At 30.0% G+C, this 18,729-nt stretch overlaps 1 protein-coding gene across 1 annotated transcript; it reads right to left on the minus strand.

Annotated features, from left to right (window-relative positions):
- Positions 1 to 13,799: 13,799 nt before the first annotated feature.
- Positions 13,800 to 18,266, minus strand: LOC105788955 (hypothetical protein). The gene is made up of 9 exons (XM_012616073.2): positions 18,017 to 18,266; positions 17,860 to 17,912; positions 17,507 to 17,633; positions 16,644 to 16,828; positions 16,338 to 16,405; positions 16,118 to 16,250; positions 15,033 to 15,194; positions 14,424 to 14,690; positions 13,800 to 13,977 (listed from the first exon to the last, which is right to left on the minus strand). Exons 3-9 carry the CDS (start codon positions 17,625 to 17,627, stop codon positions 13,891 to 13,893), a joined length of 1,023 nt encoding a protein of 340 aa, XP_012471527.1. The 5' UTR covers positions 17,628 to 17,633; positions 17,860 to 17,912; positions 18,017 to 18,266; the 3' UTR covers positions 13,800 to 13,890.
- Between the last annotated feature and the right edge of the window lie 463 nt (positions 18,267 to 18,729).

The raw sequence follows: 18,729 nt of genomic DNA on the forward strand, positions 1-18,729 counted from the left end.
AAATGTAATTTTAGGTTGATTAAATTTTAGTTCGATTGGCATGGACATTATTGTTAATATAAGAGGACATGACGTGAGTTCGAGAGTGTTGAAGCGTATTATCCTCTCATTTATGAGTTGGTGGAAGACTACGAATGGTTCTAAATTTATGTTTATAATTATAATTTCAAAATTTATGTTTATAAGAATGAATTTTTAAAAAACTCAATTATTATATTTATAAAATGGTTTTTGTTTATTTTTAATAAAGAAAATAAAAGGTTTTTGTTTTCCTTGGGAGAAGGAAAATGAGGCGAATTAGAGTAGTTCTTAGCCTATTTTTAGGCGAGAATCTCTAGCTTAGCCTCACCTATAACTCATACTCCAAAATGCTGTCGTTTAGGGTGAATTAGACCCAGATTGGGTCAGATTAAAAAAAATTGAGATTCAAACATAATATTTCAAAGCTTTTACGGCATTTTTTTAGTAAATTATAATAATAAGATAAAATCTGAACAATCAATATGATTAGTGCAATTTAAACTTAAGTCACACTTGAACGGTGAATACTCTTAACTATCATGTCATCATATGGAATTCAAAGTCTCGATGTTTTAATTTTAGCATACAGCTAATGTTTCATTTGGAAAAAATTTTCCAATTTTTTATTTAAATTTACAATCCAGTCCTTGAATAGTTATTAATATATTCATAAAAAAATTAATTAGGCCTCATCTGGTATTGCATTTAGAGGTGGAAAAGTAATTTTCACTTAAACGTAAAAGTTGAGGTTTAAGTGTTTTTGACTTTTGCATTTATTGGTGTAAATTATCAAAATATTTTATTTATATCAATTATTTAAAATGCATTTAAAATTTTAGATTAATTTATATTTCATGTATCATTAAATTAAATTAAATTATTTAAATATTATTTATTATTATATTTAAAATTTTAAAATATTTCAAGTGTATATTTTATGTATAATTATATTAAATTATTTAAATATTATCTAAAATATTTATTTAATTTTTAATATTAAGTCTAAAATGAACATTTTAACTTTTCACTATAATTTTATAATAATGTCAAACACCTTAAATTAATAAACCACACTTTTTCATAGTATATGTGTACAACATTTTTAAAAATACTTTTTCCAAATTGAATTTTTCAAAAGCATTTATCAACCGCAAAACAATGCCAAACTAACTCTTATGATGCTTATGTTGTTTTATAACTATTTGCTTCTTAGTTGTTGAAATTAGACTTGACTAATTGATTAAATCATGAATTGGTGGTCCAAATAGTACAAAAAAATTGGATGAAGATTGAACCGACGCAAAACTGGTTGTACGGATAAAAAAGCCAGTTAAAAATCTATTCAACTGGATTTAAATTTATTTGAATATGTAATTTTATTTTTATTATTTATAAAATGAATCTTTATATTTCTATTATACTTTATTTGTATTTAATAAAATTTCCTTGCTTAATCCTAACTTTTTATATTTATGAAAATTTAAAAACTTAAGTTTGATGTAGTTGAACCAATAACGAATGGTCTCGTCGGTTTAATCACTAGTCTAGTTCTTAAAATATTGGTATTTATGGTAAATTTTAAAGAACAGTGCTAATAGTACCTATGATAGGACTAGGTTTTCAAATCGAAAAAAAGAGAGAGTTATCTAATCTTTTTAAGTACAATGGTTAAATCTCAAACATCATTCAAGTACTAACATATTTTGACCTTTTTAATTTGACCCTATTTAATTTGTGAATTCAAACAAAACGTTAGTATTTGATACATTATCGTGTACCTTTTTATTTCACAAATAACTTTAAAAAATTGACATATCTCTCCTTTTTAGAATATTTATTTTTTAATATTTTACTATATCCTGTAGGGTACTTGTTAACCATTGACCCTGTGGAGTTTAGAAACTCCACCGATCAAATTACCAAATATTTTCCCTTCAAACAAAAGTTTATTTGAAATTACAATATATTGACATTGAGGTAGTGGTATTGTTGGTAAAAGATAAGGCTCTAAGTCATTGAATATTTAAGGCTCCGTTTGTTTACCAGTAAAATATTTTTCTGGAAAATGATTTACTTTTTTGGTTTTTGGATGAATCTGTGTAAAATATTTTCTGTTGTTTAGCAGATTTCCTAAAAATATTTTCCGGAAAAGCTGTTTATATATATATTAATAAATTTATATATATTAATAATTTTATATTTTAAGTTATTTTACATATATTGCAATGATTTATTTATAAATAAATAAATCAAATTAAATATATAATAATACTCAATTATTGAGCTAGAATATTAACCGTCATAAATTGAAAACAACCAAAGTCAAATAAATTATTTGTAATAATAAAAACAAGGATTGAATAATTATAAATTAGCTTCCAAACCACAATTAATACTAGAAATTAATAATATTATACAAATGCATAATTAGTAGTACACCACATAATAACAACAACATTGTCCAAGTGTATAAATAATATTACACCACATTAAAAGTATCAATATCTTCAACCTTTAGAAAATTTTTAAAGCCAAATTTTTTTATGCTTCTTACTTTTAACTAAAAAAGCTTTGGCCTCGGATTCATGACTCACTAGATAATCAAACACAGAACACAGGAAGTCATCATCAAATCCTTCTTCCTCCATCGACATCACTTCTTCGTAAAGATGTGGTGTCTTATCCGCAGTAAATTGTTCCAAAGCATTAGCAATTTTGCCAAATTGTTCACCCACAAATTTAATTTGTTCATCAACGACACTTTCTTGAACTTTTTTTCTTTTACGTTTGGATGTGCCAGATGAAGATACTTTTGTTCTTACCTCTTCAGTCTCTTCATTGTCGCAAGCTATAGGCACTGAATCTTGGTTATCTATGTCAGCAAATATTCTGGCAAAACTCTATGTTGCCATATCTTTGCCAACAACCAAAGCCATTTCATCACAATGATCAATGCTTTTATTCAAAAATGGTTCATACTTCTTGTGTGCCTGTTGGATATTATACACAATTAGAATAACAAATAAAAAAAATTGAAATATACTTAACATATATATACATATATTACCATCACTGCTGCATCATATGTCACTCTATCACATGTGATCATTTTCATGTTATCATCCCATCCAAAACCACTTTTACCCCGAATTATGCATATAATCTGTCACTGGTTTTTTACAGTCCTCAAATGATTTTCCACATGCTTCGCATCGCATTGGACTTTAAATCTTTCAGAAATAGCTTCGACAACTCGATTAATAGAAACTGCTTTGAAAGTATTAGAAGACTTATTTCCTCTCTGGGCCTCCTCTGCTAGAATTTCAAAAAAAAGATGTTCCATCGGTTTTTTCCACTTGAATTGCTTGGAGGTCCCTTTTTTGTTGCCCTTACCCATTCTACATTAATAATTGTCATTGTCAGTCATTTCAATATCCAACAAGCTTAAAACATAATAAATTCAATATCCAACAAGCTTAAAACATAATCAATATCTAACAAATTCAAGACATAATAATTTCAAAATCCAACAAACTAAAATTTCAATATCATTATCCAACCAACATTAACAAAAAAAAAAAAAAACTAAAACATGCATAACATAAAAACAATAACCATAAGCCCTAAACCTACCTAATATTTCTAACAATATAATTAGTCCACATAGTTTGTGCAATTTCGTCTCTCTTAGCAGACCATTCTCTTGCTTCTTCTCTTTCTTCTCGCTCCGTAAGAGTCGGTATTATTAAATCAGACTCAAGCTCCTCGTATAATCCTTGATTGAGTAAATCACTAGGATCAACTCCCATTATATGATTATGAATGATACAACAAGCCAAAACTATATCTATTTGAGTTTGAAAATTCCAAAATGGTTCAGCATCTAATACATGAAACCGTTTCTTCAAAATTCCCAAAACACGTTCAATAGTGATTCGTAATAATGAATGACGAAGATTAAAGAGTTCCTTTGCATTTTCAGGCCCCTAAGCACTAAACTCTTTTAAATGATATCGGACACCAAGATATGGGGTAATATATCCATTTTGGATGCCATATCCAGCATCATCAATATAATATTTACCTACAATTTTACAAAACATAATTAATACTAATAAATTATGAGCTTACTAGAACTATTTGGTATTTAATGATAATTATTACCTTCCGGAATTCTTAATCCTCTTGGGCTTGAAAGTGCATCACTTAAAATATGAGAATCATGTGCACTACCTTCCCAACCAGCTAGAACATAGGAAAATTTCAAATCAAATGTAATGGTAGCCAATACTTTTTGTGTTGTCCCCCTTTTACGGCTACAAAATCTTCCTTAAATGCTAAGTGGAACGGATGCACGGACATAAGTTCCATCTAATGCTCTAATACAATCTTTAAAATAAGGATAAAACCTTGGATTGTTTTTGATTTCACTAGGAGTTGACTCATCAGGCAATCTAATTACTAGTTTATACAATTTCAAAATATCTCTCAATACAATCCTAAAGTAACGGTGAATTGTCTCAGTTGATCTATAATATCTAGATCCAATCACTCGAAACCTTACATTATGACCAATTATATGTAAAAATATAACTACTTGCTCCCTAATATTCACAGATTTAGTTGATTGTAACAAATTATTCCTACTAAGAATATCACACAAATTAAAAAAGGCAATCGGTCTCATCCTTATCACATCAATACAATGCTGGTCACCACTATATAAAATACTATTAATATAATTTTCTCTTTCATAATCTCGATTCACACGAGGGTGAGAAGCAATTTCCTTCTTAGTTTTTAATTTTTTAATCTAAAGAGCCCTAAAAGCTAGAACTGAAGCCACGACTCCGACAATTACATTTTGATCTTGATTACAATCCATCTACACAAAATAATGCCATACAAATATTTGATCACTACAAAAAAGATGCAAGATTTTCATAAGATCACATATATGACTAAAGTTACCATGACTAAAGTGTATACATACATATTAAGCTAATTATAATTGCATTAATAATTTTTGAGAAATTAAGCTACTTTCTTTGTACCAATTTAGTGACACAACTAAAATTAGATATGATTCAATTTGAGAATAAACCAATGATTGGTCATAATATAATGTACATATGTAATGTTGAAAATGGACACGGACCTATACTTATTCATCATTTCATATCGTTATTCGTTCTTCAATAAATATTGCAACCACTTCCCTCTTTTTTTTTTAAAGTTATTTGTAGATGACATGATGTACAAGTGGCGTAGTAAAATGTTATTTTATTTAATATTTTATTCTTCTATTTAAGTTATAAGTGTCTTACAAATTGCAAATTAAATGGTTTTCAATCCTAACTTTAAATAGATTAGTGATCCTAAAATTTATCCTGACTTTATAACGGCTAGCAAGTGGCACATGTATACAATCAACTAGAAATTCTAAGCAATACTCAATGCTCTAAATCACACAATAACTTCACTAACTCAATAATCAAAAGCTACAGAGAACTAAGATCAATTAGATATTTAGGGTATTCTACAAGCCTCATGTTGACACCATTTTTTGGATGAAAACGGGGTCGACTTGGGTTTTGAAAATGAAAACTAAAAACGGGAGTCGCCACCAATCTTTTTTGGTGAGGTGTGATCGGGTCACCTCGAAAAGTAGTTGTTTTTAATAAACGATTTAATTTTTATCAAAACAACGATTTTGGTCTACGAAATTCAGAAAACGGGTTCGGGAGTCGGTTACGCACGAGGAAGGATTAGCACCCTCGATGCGCCCAAAATTGGTACCTAGCTGATTAATTAGTGTCTTAGTGTCGAAATTGAGAACTTTGAAGAATTTTAAAAGTACGATCCTCGTATTAAAATGTTGGAAATTTTTAGGAACATGGGCATATTTCACGTTATTCGAGAAAGAAAACATCATATCCAAGAAGTTAGGACACGATGTATCAATTCCGATACGTAAAAACTCCAAAATTTTGTTCGTTGAAAGATATTTTAATCATCTCGGGCTTGAAAATGTGATCACGACCATAAGTTAGGACGTGTTTCTTTTAAAATCCGAGATTATTTAAAACTTGGGTTAAAAAAAATTCGTGCATTTAGATTTATCGTGAAAATCGAAACCCAGTAAGTTAGGGTATAATTTTCTCAAACCTAAACACGAAACGCCATTTTTTAAACAAATGTTGTTATCGAGCAAAATGAAATACGAAAATCGTAGTAAAAATACGAGAGTTGATAAAATCATAATGCAGGCAGAAGTGTATATGAAAATGATGCGAGCAATAGCAACAATACAAAATAAATAGAAGTCATACTTATAATCATAAAAAACATACATATACAAATAAATTAAAATATTTATTCAAAATAATAAAGAAAATGAAATAAATACAAAATAAAACAATTGTAAGGAATAGAAATATAATACATATATATGTACGTATGTTGGAATTATAAAGTATAAAACAATATATAAGCAGGTATTAATGTGTTTGTGAAAATATGGATATATACATATATATAAACAATTTAAAAATGTGTGAAAATTTATAAATACATATAAATTATAAAAATAGGCACGTATATATATAGATTATAAAAGGGTGGGTATATATATAGGTATGTACTTAAGTTAAAACACATATATATATATATATATATATATATATATATAATATAAGTATGTGTGTATACATACAAATATAAAAGTTATGGAATATATATGTACATAGAGTATAAAGTATCAAATAAAATAATATATAAGTATATATATATACAAAAAAAAACAAATAAAAACATGTATGGATACATTGTTATATAAATAGCAACACCTAAAGTTTTTAAAAGTATAAGCAAATGAATAATAGTTACTAGTAATAATAACGTTAACAATAATAATAATGATAATAATAATAATGATAATGATACAAATATGAAGAAAATGGTGTAAATGTTAAAAGGGGACTAAATCGAAGTGAAGTCTAAAGTATGGGGCGGAACTGAAATAAAAAACAAAAAAAAGGCTAAATTATATAACGCGCCAAAAAGGGGGACCAAAATGGTAAATATCCCGAAGCCCCAAAACGTTGTGCTTAGATGTGGACTAAAATGAATCAAAAATAAAACTTTGTGGCCAAATCGCAAATATGCGGAAAACTTCCATGGAAGCGCTATAAAATCAAAAGGACTAATTGCGCAAATATTCCATTTGAAGAAAACACGCGGATCCTCCCCTGGGTCGGGTCACACGCGCGGGTTAGAGGCCTCATACGACGCCGTTTTAGAGCCACCAAGCGTGCTCTATACTGGCGTCGTTTAATCCTCTTTAAACTACTTGAAAACCCTAAACCTTATCCCTCTTTAAACAATACTCAAAAAATAAAACTGGAGGCCTCCTAAGAGCGCCGTTTCGGCGCAAAACCTTCCCCTTTTCTCTCCGATCTGAGTAAAGGAGATGGAGGCTTTTGACGGCGCACCAGTCCAGGTAAGATTGCATCTCGTTCTTTATATATTCTTATATACATATATATACATACACAATAAAAATAGAAAGACAGAAACAAATCAAAAAAGAATGAAAAGGATAAAGAAAAAGAAACCTTCTGTTCAAAGATTTTTGATTTTATTGATTTCAATATTTTTTTCAATCCAAATCCCCCCTGTTTACATTTTGGGTTGGTGGCTTATATAGCCAAATGTTTTACATTTTTTCGTTTTTCTCTTTTCTTTTTGCCTTGCTGTTATTTCTTCTTTTGCAGGTATTCCTTTCGGCTTTCCTTTGCAGATGCTGCGGTCAACAGAGGCAAAGATTTGCCGTTTTGGTGCAAAGGTGGCTGGCGGTGGCGACTTGAGCGTATTTGTTACTGGAGGCACATGGGTAGCAAGATGCGGCGCACTAGGGTTTCTAGGTTTCTGATTTTTTGCTGAAATTGTTTTAATTTTGGGCCATCTGGGCATTGTTTTTTTTTTTTGGGTTTGGAATTTGGGTTGTAATTTTAGGCCCGGGCATAAATTTGGTCTTACACCTCACACTCAGTAAATAATTAAAGACACACTAATATAACATAAAATTCCTTGAATATAAATAGGGTTTTGTAAAAAGGTCCCCAAAGGACACACTTCAATGTTATCATATTAACTTTCAAAAAAAATGTTATCATATTACGTAATATTTTCTCCAATGCATCGGAACTCATTTCATTAATAGTCAACTACTACATTTAAAATAAATAATCTACTATAATAGTTTACTTAAGGCACTTGCCAGTAAAACCCATATGAATGTAAAATCATGATTGAACCACCAATTCAATTTACCTTTTATTTAAATAAGTTTCTAAACTGTATAACTCCTTTATGTAAATCACCTCTCATGCATCAAAACAAAAATTGCTACTAAGGCTGTTTGCCCATTTCTGCAGCACAAATTTAATAAAACAAACATATCAGAGATTGATATAAAGTTAGAAATCAGGGTTTATGTGTGGAAAAATCTTTAATAACCATATCATTAACACATTATGACTTAAGATAGAATCATAGTTCAAAAAGTTAGCCCAACAAATAAATTTCAGCAAAATAACCAAACTCGAAGCGTAAGAACACGCCATTTATTTTACTATACCTCCAATGAGCAATGACTAAAAAGATATATAATATATATCAATAAATTAAATATCAATCTCACTGAGATTATAACTTAAGATAACCAAGACTACTTAACTGGCTGAACTCAATATGATCTCAAATGGGGGATACTTATGGATCATAGTAGTCAGTAAGAAAGCATTCCCATTTGAATTATTCCCTATCGTTGCTCTTGTGTTCCTAACATTTTTTACCATGGCACAAGGATACGAATAATTGCCTTCAACTTCACTTTCCTTACTTCAATTAAATCCAAGCCAAGATTGAATCAGACGAGAAAAAAGCGAGACAAAATATTATCTCAGTTAAATTCCTCAATGTTTCTTCATTTTTTTGACTAATCAACAAAATCCAGTTTCATCAAATGAAATGCTCCATTTAACACAGTAAAGCCAGTTTAAGCTAAAAAATTACCAATTTATCCTCTAATTCCTCAAGTTTACATCTCAATCCTACTTTATTCGTTGAACCTCAGCAATTGAACAAAATAAAAAATAAAATACTAATACAAATATACAGAAACCCCTAACAATTAAATCAAAACGAAAATTAGAAAATAAAACTGCAATAAAAACTCAATCAAAGAAACAAAAAAATAAATTGATCAAGAAAGTAGAAAAAAGAAAACCCTAGAGCTTGCAATCAAGAATGTGAGTAGAAATCTACCTTCGACGAATCGCGAGAAGAGGTGGCGAAGGAGGCTGTAATTTTTTAGCAAGCTAATTAGATTGTTTAAATTAGGGACACGATTAAACAGATTAGGGAAGAAGAAGAAGATTCTTCAACAGACAGATGCAAAATCCAAACAGATTAAACAAACATATGCAAAATCCAAACAGATTCTTCAACAAAAAAAAAAGGAAGAAGAAGATTTGAGTGAGAGAGGCGACAAATTGAATGAAATACAGAGTAAAGCATAAAAAAGTTACCTTGAGTTTTGTTTCAGGAAGGGAACTGGTCCAACTGGATGAAGAAGGAGAAGGACAGAATGAGGAAAGATGGAAAATGTCTTACAGAAATAAAATCGGTAAGACATTTTCCCTAAAATCCCTTCTCATTTTCCCGTGTTTCTGAAAACGTTTTACCAATGTAAATTATTTTCAAGCAAACAAACACTGGAAAACCAGAAAAACATTTTCCGGAAAATACTTTCCTAGTAAACAAACGGACCCTAAGTTTGAATCCTGCTATGTACAATTGTTATGTGTGGATAGCATTCCAAAAAAGGAAGTATGGTGCATTAATCCCGCATCAGACATGAAAAGGAGACTCTGAGATTATATAAGCAGGTGCATTGCATATTTGATTAATTATTCCTTTTGGGGCATGTCTTTTGGGAAGAGAGTAGTGGCCCCATGAAGCAAGAGGGTCCTAGGTTGGGTGTACTATGCATCCTACAATTAGACATATCTTTTGGGAAGAGGGTAATGACCCTGTGACACATGTATAATTGCTATGTGGGTTGTCTAATTATATTTCGATTCTTTGTTCGTTGGTGCTTTGTAGAGGTGCTCATGGGCCGGGCCGGGTTTGGGCTGGGCCCATAAAAAAATTTAGGACCCGGGCCCGAAATATGGGCCTAAGATTTTGCCTGTGCAGGGCCCGAAAAAATCATAAGCTTGGGCCCCGGCTTTAACTTATTTTTATTTTAAAATTTTAAAAATTAAAAAAGTATTTTAAAAATATTTTAAAATTAAAAAAATTAAAAAGTATTTTAAAAAGATTTTAAAATTAAAAAAATTAAAAAGTATTTTAAAAGATTTTAAAATTAAAAATTAAAAAAGTATTTTAAAAATATTTTAAAATTAAAAAATTTAAAAAGTATGTAAAAATATTTTAAAATTAAAAAATAAATATATTTATTATATCGGGCGGGCAGGCCGGGCCCGGCCGAAAAAGTGGTGCCCGAGGTCCGGCCCGTTTTCTAAACGGGCATCGTTTTTTTGCCCAAGCCCATATTTCGGGCCTATATTTTTACCCAAACCCTCTCATATTTCGGGCAGGCCATCGGGCCGGGCCGGGCATGAGCACCTCTAGTGCTTTGTACTAATTTGCTTGTACTTTATAGTTGCTTGGAGTTGCATTATTATATTTATACTTGTAAATTAAAAAAATATGACATATTTCATAATTAAATTTAAATATTTTTTATGATCAAATGATAATTCGATGTAACCAAAATTTTAACTTTTTTAAAATCTAAACTCTTATTCAAACTTGAGATTTGAATAGATTATATTTGTTTAATTTTAAATGCAAAGCTTTCTTGAAGTAGTGGTCGGAGTTCCCACATCATCTTTAGATAACACGAGTTTAAATTTTATCATCTCATCTCTTGGCATTTTAATGATAACAAAGAGTTGAGATAATTTCATATTAGGATAATTTTATATTTATGTTAAGCCATTGATTTTACGCGAAATTATGAAAGGACACATCACTATACATATACATTATTAAATTTTTAATTAAGTTGATGTTATTACTCAATCAAGTAATAATTCAATTGAATAATGATTAAAAGTTGTTTTTCACGAAGTAAATTATATTATCATAAGGATAATTTATCTTTTTATATTTGGTATAAAATCAGTATAAAATTTCAAACATGAATATAATTTTAAAATCTTTAACTTAATTATTTCACTAAAATTTAATTTATCATTATCTATACTTTTTATAATATATTTTTCACAATTATTTTTCTTACCTAAGTTGGTATGTATATATATTATTTTACAATTTTGTTCTATAGTTTTAGTAAAAAATATAAATTATAAACCCCAGGCAATTATTAATGGCTTAAAATATTTTTTATTGTCCATGATGAATGTACGCTCCCTTTCATCATCATCAAGTATCATGGTTTTGGAAATTTTCAGAAAGGCAACTAACAATTTTGTCCTATTTACATCACTTTGGAACCTGGCACCATATACTCAAATCTGCCTTTTTTTATAAAAATATTTTAAATTTTTTATTATTTATAAAAACAATTCACTTTAGTTAATGACCTATTATCATTCGCGTCATCACCTCTGATTTAAAAATAATAATTTTTTTGAATGTCGTAATTGTCATTAGCGATACCAAGCTGAAGAATAATTATATAAAATGTTCGAGACTCGATGAAACAAATACCCATTTTAGATTGAATGAATAAAGGAGTGACACCATTCCTCAAATAAAATTTTTTATTGATAATCATATAACAAAATTTGTGATACCCATTACCATAATATGGGTAAAACAATATATTTGAGTTTCAAAAGTTTATAATACAAAAATAATCTTTAAAATAATTAAGAAATTAAAAAGGTTATGAGAAGTTACTTAAATAATAGTAATATGCTACAATTTTTGTAAAAAGAAAAAGAAATTCTACGAGGATGATTTAGTAATATGTGCTTTTAAGTAATCTTATATTTTGTCAATCAAATTGTTATATCTATACCACATACCACTACATGTGTCCTTCAACGATACTGCGCACACTTGGCAAACCTAACTAAGCCAATGAACTACGCACCCAGTGAACCTTTCACCTTTTACAACAGATGAACCCGAGCCTAGCGAACCTCATACCACATCATATCTTCGTTGAGCATACGTGAGACGCATGTAGAGATTCAGAGTAATTGATTACACAACTGTTCTAAGATGTCATATCCTAAGACATCACATCACCATCACTGCAAAGGAACTGAATATGATCTTATTATTAGAAGTCTTTGAACACGTAGGCAACCTTATCTCCCAATATAAAAGCTCACAAAAATAAATAAAGAAAGCCAAGTCTCATTCCATATAAAAAATTTCTTTCTCTCATACTATCCCACCAAAAGACCAACTTAATTCCCGGTGACTCTCTGCCCAACTTAGAGGTGAACCGCAATCTAATCTACCACTTCTTGTCTTTATTAATCCAACTGGTTAACACAAAAAATAAAATATTACATTACAAGAACCAAATTATCACAAATAAGTCAACTAATAGAACCAAGAATCAATAATTCAATTGGTTCAATCTCTATTATAAAACCAAAGAGGAGTTTAACTGATAAAAAAAATTCTTTGCACAAGTAAAAAACTGTTGGAACTGAAATTAAGTTACTTAAAATATTAAATATTGTTTGTATAATTTATTAAATGAATGTTTATGCTTCTATTATTATTATTTGATTTTATTTATTAGTTTTTTCTTGTTATTTTTTCTTTGATTTAGTATGAATTTTCTATTACTTTTTTTTATTTTGTATCGGTTGAATCGAGAATGAACAGTTTGATTAGTTTGATTACTTGTTCGGTTCTTACAATCTTGTAACATGCATGATAATGTGTTAAGCAATCTTACTTTGAGTGAATTGAACACCCGTGAATGAATATTTTTGTTGAAATATTAAGTGTATAATTATTCAAGAGAGATGAATAAAATTTTAAAATGAACTTGATTACCCTTATTTTATTTTTAAAATTCAAAATTTTTATTAACCTTTTGTACATTTAATAATTGAGTTAGCGTCACTCCACTCGTTACACCAAACTCGCTAAATAAATTATAATAGTATAAGTTTTTAATTTAAAATTTTATGATTTTGTTGTACTTTCACCTATTGAGGTAGTGACATGAGATGAGTGACATCAATCCTGGTCAAACAGATTATAATACTCTAGGAAATTGATTAAAATAATGAAATTTAGAATAAACTTATTCATGAGTAAAGTTAAATAGAGCAACAATCCAATTTATTTTCAAATTTGTTATTATTAAAATTATATATTTTTACCTAAATTAAAAACAAAATCACCCTTCATATGGATCAAACATGATTCTTAACCACATATTTAAAGTAAAAAAAAAATCAATAGCTAGATTAATAGAATTGTTTAAAGTTTAAATTCAAATTAAAGTTTAGGGATGAATTTAAAATTTTTCAATAATTTGAGACAAATTAACCCTATTTATTATATTTATATGTACATATATAAACTTGGGGCATCATATTTCTTCTTTCAACATTTCTTGCTATTTACTTTGAAACCAAATTACAGTTTGCTAATCATTCCATAAATTTTCTACAATTATAAGCTGTGAAGAAAAAGAAAGAAGATGGTTTAGAAAATGAGTGACTTATTTAAAGAATCTGTTTGAAAGAACACCTTAAAAGACAAAAGGTTCTTTATGACAAAAATCCTGTTTTGTTTTTAGACATGAGAATCCTTGTCTGCATTTTTATCTTCTTGGCCTTCTTTCTCTACACCCAGAAATGGTGCCCCTTCTTTATCTTTCATCTGGAAAGAAAAAAACCAACACAAACATTTCTTGGGATAAACCATAAAGGATACAAACAACTATGAACATATGTATGTATATAGACACATGGGGTATGTATGGGTCGAGCCAGACTCATTGGTATTAACATCATATATAGTTTGTTCAAATTTGGTTTAATTTAAAATATAGATTTTAAATTTTTCTAAATTTATCCATATATTTAAATGATTAACTCAAATTCATTATATAATTATTTTATTTAAAAATATATTTTTATTGGCAGTACACCTGATAATAATTTTACATAAAAATAGGTTGTGTCATGCGTGGATTTAATTTTTTATTATTATAAGTTTATATTTTAGTTTAATATTTTTATCTGAATCCTTCCTATTATCATATGAGCCATCATATTTAAATAGATAATTCGATCTTTAGACAAATTTATAATATATAATATTACCTGAGACACCAATGGATCAGCCTGCTTCTTTTTGTTCTCTTGGGTGCAAAAATATGAATACAAGACCATCCCAAAAATGGCAATCAAGATGCCAATGATGTTCCTTTCAGTGAACGGGTCATGCAACAGTGTGTAGCCAAATGTAAGAACCAGGCAAGTCTTGAGGTGGCCAAGCACTTGGTATGTCACTGGGGATGTTTTCCCAATAACCAGAAATGTGCTAAAGTTTACTGATACTGATATTATGCATGAGAGGATGATAAATGCCTGCCACAATAATAATAAATCCAATTAGTTACCAAAAATTACAGTCGGATTATGATTTTAGTCTCTCTACTATGTTTAGCTTAGAGATTTAATCATTGTACTTTAATTTGACATAATTGAATTTTATTTTTATAATGCCATTAGTTAACCCAAATAGTTAATAAACTATTTAGATTAACGAATGATATTATAAAGTTAAAGGTTGAAATTACGTCAAAATAAAGTACGGGATTAAATCCCAAAATGTGAGAATAAAGAGGGACCAAAAATATAATTTGACCCCAAAGTCACAATAGAGGATTCTGATGAAATGGTGTTGAAAGAGAGGCTAGATTTCCTTACCGAGACAATAGAGGAATATTTGAAGGCAAACACATTTTGTTTGGTGAGAAACTGGTCAACCAAAGGACCAGAGACAAAAAGAATGGCTGCCTGAAATGGAGCTGATTGGTACAGCAACTGGGTTGAAGATACATTCAACCTCTTTTGTATGGTGTTTGTCAGCTATGGTCAAGTTAAAGGATAAACCATTTTAAGGGTTATTTTCAAGATCATTTAAAAACTTCTTGAAATGTTAAATCAACTTTGCAAATATGTAATTGCTCATCAATAGTCAATTTCAATCCATTAATCTAAATTTAAACTTGAATCAACAACCATAAAAACAAAGATTCGAATTTGAAAATGATCCAAACAAAAAATAATCAAAACTTAAAATGACCTAAATAACTTAATTCGAGACATCTTAATCTGAAAAATCCAATTGACAAACTTGAATGACCTGAAAAAAAAAAACCGAAACAATAGTAGCTCAAGTTTGAAATTAGGAATGACAAAACCTATGTCACTTGATGGATTTTGAACTAATATGTTTAGAATATAAATGATTTTTTTTTGAAAAGTGGACGTGGGTGGGATTTTTTTTCTTGAATAGTGAGTCCGAAGCAGTTATAATAATTGCTTCCATTATTCTATCCTACCTTGTCCCACTATATAAAATTACTATTTTACTCTTATATAAAAATGAAAATGCATTATGAAAAAAATTAAACATAAAACATATGAATTGAGGTAGGGTTGAGATGGATGTATCCAACATTTATAAAGGTGATAGTGGTTTTTAAGATTAAAATTCCTAGTGGAGTAGGGTAAGTGGCATAGAAGAGCATGCCAAATACATAACAGTGGTGAATTTGACAATATCCACCCGCGCCTTACTCCATTAACATCCCTATCTAAAACAATCAGAACTTAAAATGAATCGTACTCCAAATGATTCAAAAAATTTAAAACCCAATTTAAGTCAATCCAAAACCAATGTAGCGGACCCGACTGACAAGTATAGTTGATTCATGGCCAATTCTTGAGAAATCAATAGCTAGACGGCTATAAAAGAAAGCAATAAGAGTAAGAAAGAAAAAGGATACAATTTGGCCAACACAAGTGGTGACGATGGCAAGGAGAGAAAGGATTGTGCCAACAGAGTTGAGTTGGAGATCAGTTATGGAGGCAATCCCAACTCCAACTAATAAAACGAGGAGTGACATCTTTATCTTTTGGCTGCACAATGTAAATCTCAAAGGGCTTAATTATCATAAGCAATGGCTATTTAAAATTAAAAAAAAGAAAGAAAGAAAAAAAAAAAACCTGAATTGCTTCTTTAGGAAGATGGTTTCCAATAATACGGTGAATGGTATGATTGCAAGCTTGGTCATCTGCCAAATGAAGGCACCACAAAGAATGAGGACCCAGATTTAGGGGCTAAAAATGTATTTTATGAGATGCCCTCAAACTATAGACTGGATTTTAAATTAGTCCCTGAACTTGAAAATATTTTGATCGAGTCTTTAAAGTATATCAAATGGTTTCTTCTTTCAGCTTAGTCATCTTTAAACAAGTGTGTGGTCTACCATATGGTTAGCTTGGAATGGACGTGTAAGTGAAAAAGTAGACCTGATAGAAGCCAATGGAGTTGAAACCAAGGCTCAAGTTGAGAAGACCAATGGAGACACCATTAAGGATGCCAAAGAGCATCACCGTCTTCATGTCTATTGGTTTACTCTCAAACAGATTGAACCGTTGCGCCGCATGGAGGGTGCAAAATGTTACCATCAGATGCCAGCTTGTTAGTGTTGTGGCTGCACGCCAAAGGAGACAGATTAAAAACAGGGTCTAATTATGGTTTTACTCCTTAGACTATGTTGGAATTTGATATTTAATCATTCTACTTTAATTTTACATATGATTGTCCTCTGATTTTATAGTGTTATTAGTGAGTCTGAATTGATAAGGTTGGTTAGTCAGTGACGGAATGTACTGAGCTCTCAAAAATTTTGAAAAATTTTCATTAGGCTCTTCAAAATTTTTGGAAAATCTTATTAAGCCCTCCAAAAATTTGGGAATATTCTCATTAATTTGTTCAATTTTTTATTGTAAGTTTTATTAGACCCCTCAATTTAAAAAAAAAAATAATTAGGTCTCTCTATAACTTAAGCCCACATTCCCCATTATCATTAACTTTTGAAAACTTAATGTTATTATCAACTTGGACATGCTAATAACATTATAAAAGCATTATAAAAGCAGATGATCAAATTAAAATATAAAGACTAAATCCAAATTTGATAACAGTGGAGGGACTAAATCCAAATTAGACCAAAAATAGGAGAAAGGAAGTAGAGGATCAAAAGAAAATCAAATTTCATTTGATTCAAAGTTTTTTCCATGTATTTGAAGCCTCGAACATCGTACTCATATTATGTGGAGTGCAAATGTTAAAGATGTGATGTATGAAGAAAGAGAGAGTAAAAAATTACCAAAAGGGAAGCCAAGATTGCTCATCAAAGCTTTGTTGCATATGACAATGGAGACTGATGATGCAACTGACAGAAACAGGGCCCCAATCACACCCAACTGGAAGCTTGACATCTCTCCCATCTCTCTCTGCTCACTCAATCAAACAACATTATTTATATATATATATATATATCAGAAAAGACAGCTACATATATTGCATGTGCACTGCTGCAATTTGATTCATAGTTGGTGGTTGATTAGCTGTAGATTGTTGTATTTGGATTCATTAGTGTCAGAGTAATGTGGGAGAAAGCACAATAGGTAACAATGGCTATGCAGCATGAAAAAAAGTCAAAAGTAAACAAAATGTTACCTTTATATAAAAGAAGCAGATTCCCTTGGAGTTTTTGGAGCCCTGAAATTGATCTAAACAACCAAAAAAAGTTTTAGTTTCATCAACCAAATTCCCACATTGAAAAAGAAAAAGAGAGAAAGAGAGAGAGAGAGAGAGAGAGAGAGAAGAGAGACACCTTTGAAAAGAGTACAAATAAGTATACAAGATTATTTGCAGGGGGATCCTACAACTCCATCAAAATCACCAGCAAGTTTATATCTTTCTTACTAACAAACAGAAACTGGAAGATGAGAGTTGAGAGTTGCTGCAGAAGCTTGGAGAGGGAGAGAGATGATTGTGGTGTTGTTTGAGAAAGAAGGCTTTTTAAACAGCCTGTGTTTTCACAGTGTTGGAATATGCTAAGAGGGTTGGTGCCTAACGCTGTTACAATTTGAAGGACGGCTTGTTTTACTTTCCAGAAGAAGCTGACCTTCAAGTTAAGCAAGAACAACCATTCACATTTTAAAATGCTGTTGCCCATCATATCATATGCCTACACTTCCTTTTCTCCGGAACCCGGATTTACTTAATTACTCACTCTTTTCAAAACCCGGATTCAGTTAGTTGCTTTCATCATTTCGGGTTGAATTCATTTTGGAAAACACTAACAACTCCAAAGAAAAACGGTTAAAATTTTATGTTACCACTAAGTCTCGATGTTAACCTCCCATCCCCTAAATTCTAATGTACACTTTCATTCCATAAAAAATAAAACCTACAGCAGCTCAAACTTCAAAAATATGTCAATCAAATCCTCAAACAAAAGTATGTCCCCAATAAGGTCCTTTGGTTGGTGGTTTAGGCACTAGTGTTAACACCAACCTTTGCATTTAACGACTGATAGAAGGA

Source organism: Gossypium raimondii, chromosome 2 (genome assembly GCF_025698545.1).
Source record: "Gossypium raimondii isolate GPD5lz chromosome 2, ASM2569854v1, whole genome shotgun sequence".
Classification (NCBI taxonomy): domain Eukaryota; kingdom Viridiplantae; phylum Streptophyta; class Magnoliopsida; order Malvales; family Malvaceae; genus Gossypium; species Gossypium raimondii.

Excerpts from the sequence above, each read along its gene's own strand:
- LOC105788955 (XM_012616073.2), bottom strand. The coding sequence starts at position 17,627 with ATGGGAGAGATGTCAAGCTTCCAGTTGGGTGTGATTGGGGCCCTGTTT. Across the intron at positions 16,829-17,506 it reads CAATCTTGGCTTCCCTTTTG|CCACAACACTAACAAGCTGG; the intron begins GTAATTTTTTAC and ends TTTGGCGTGCAG. Across the intron at positions 13,978-14,423 it reads CTGATCCATTGGTGTCTCAG|ATGAAAGATAAAGAAGGGGC; the intron begins GTAATATTATAT and ends TTTTCTTTCCAG.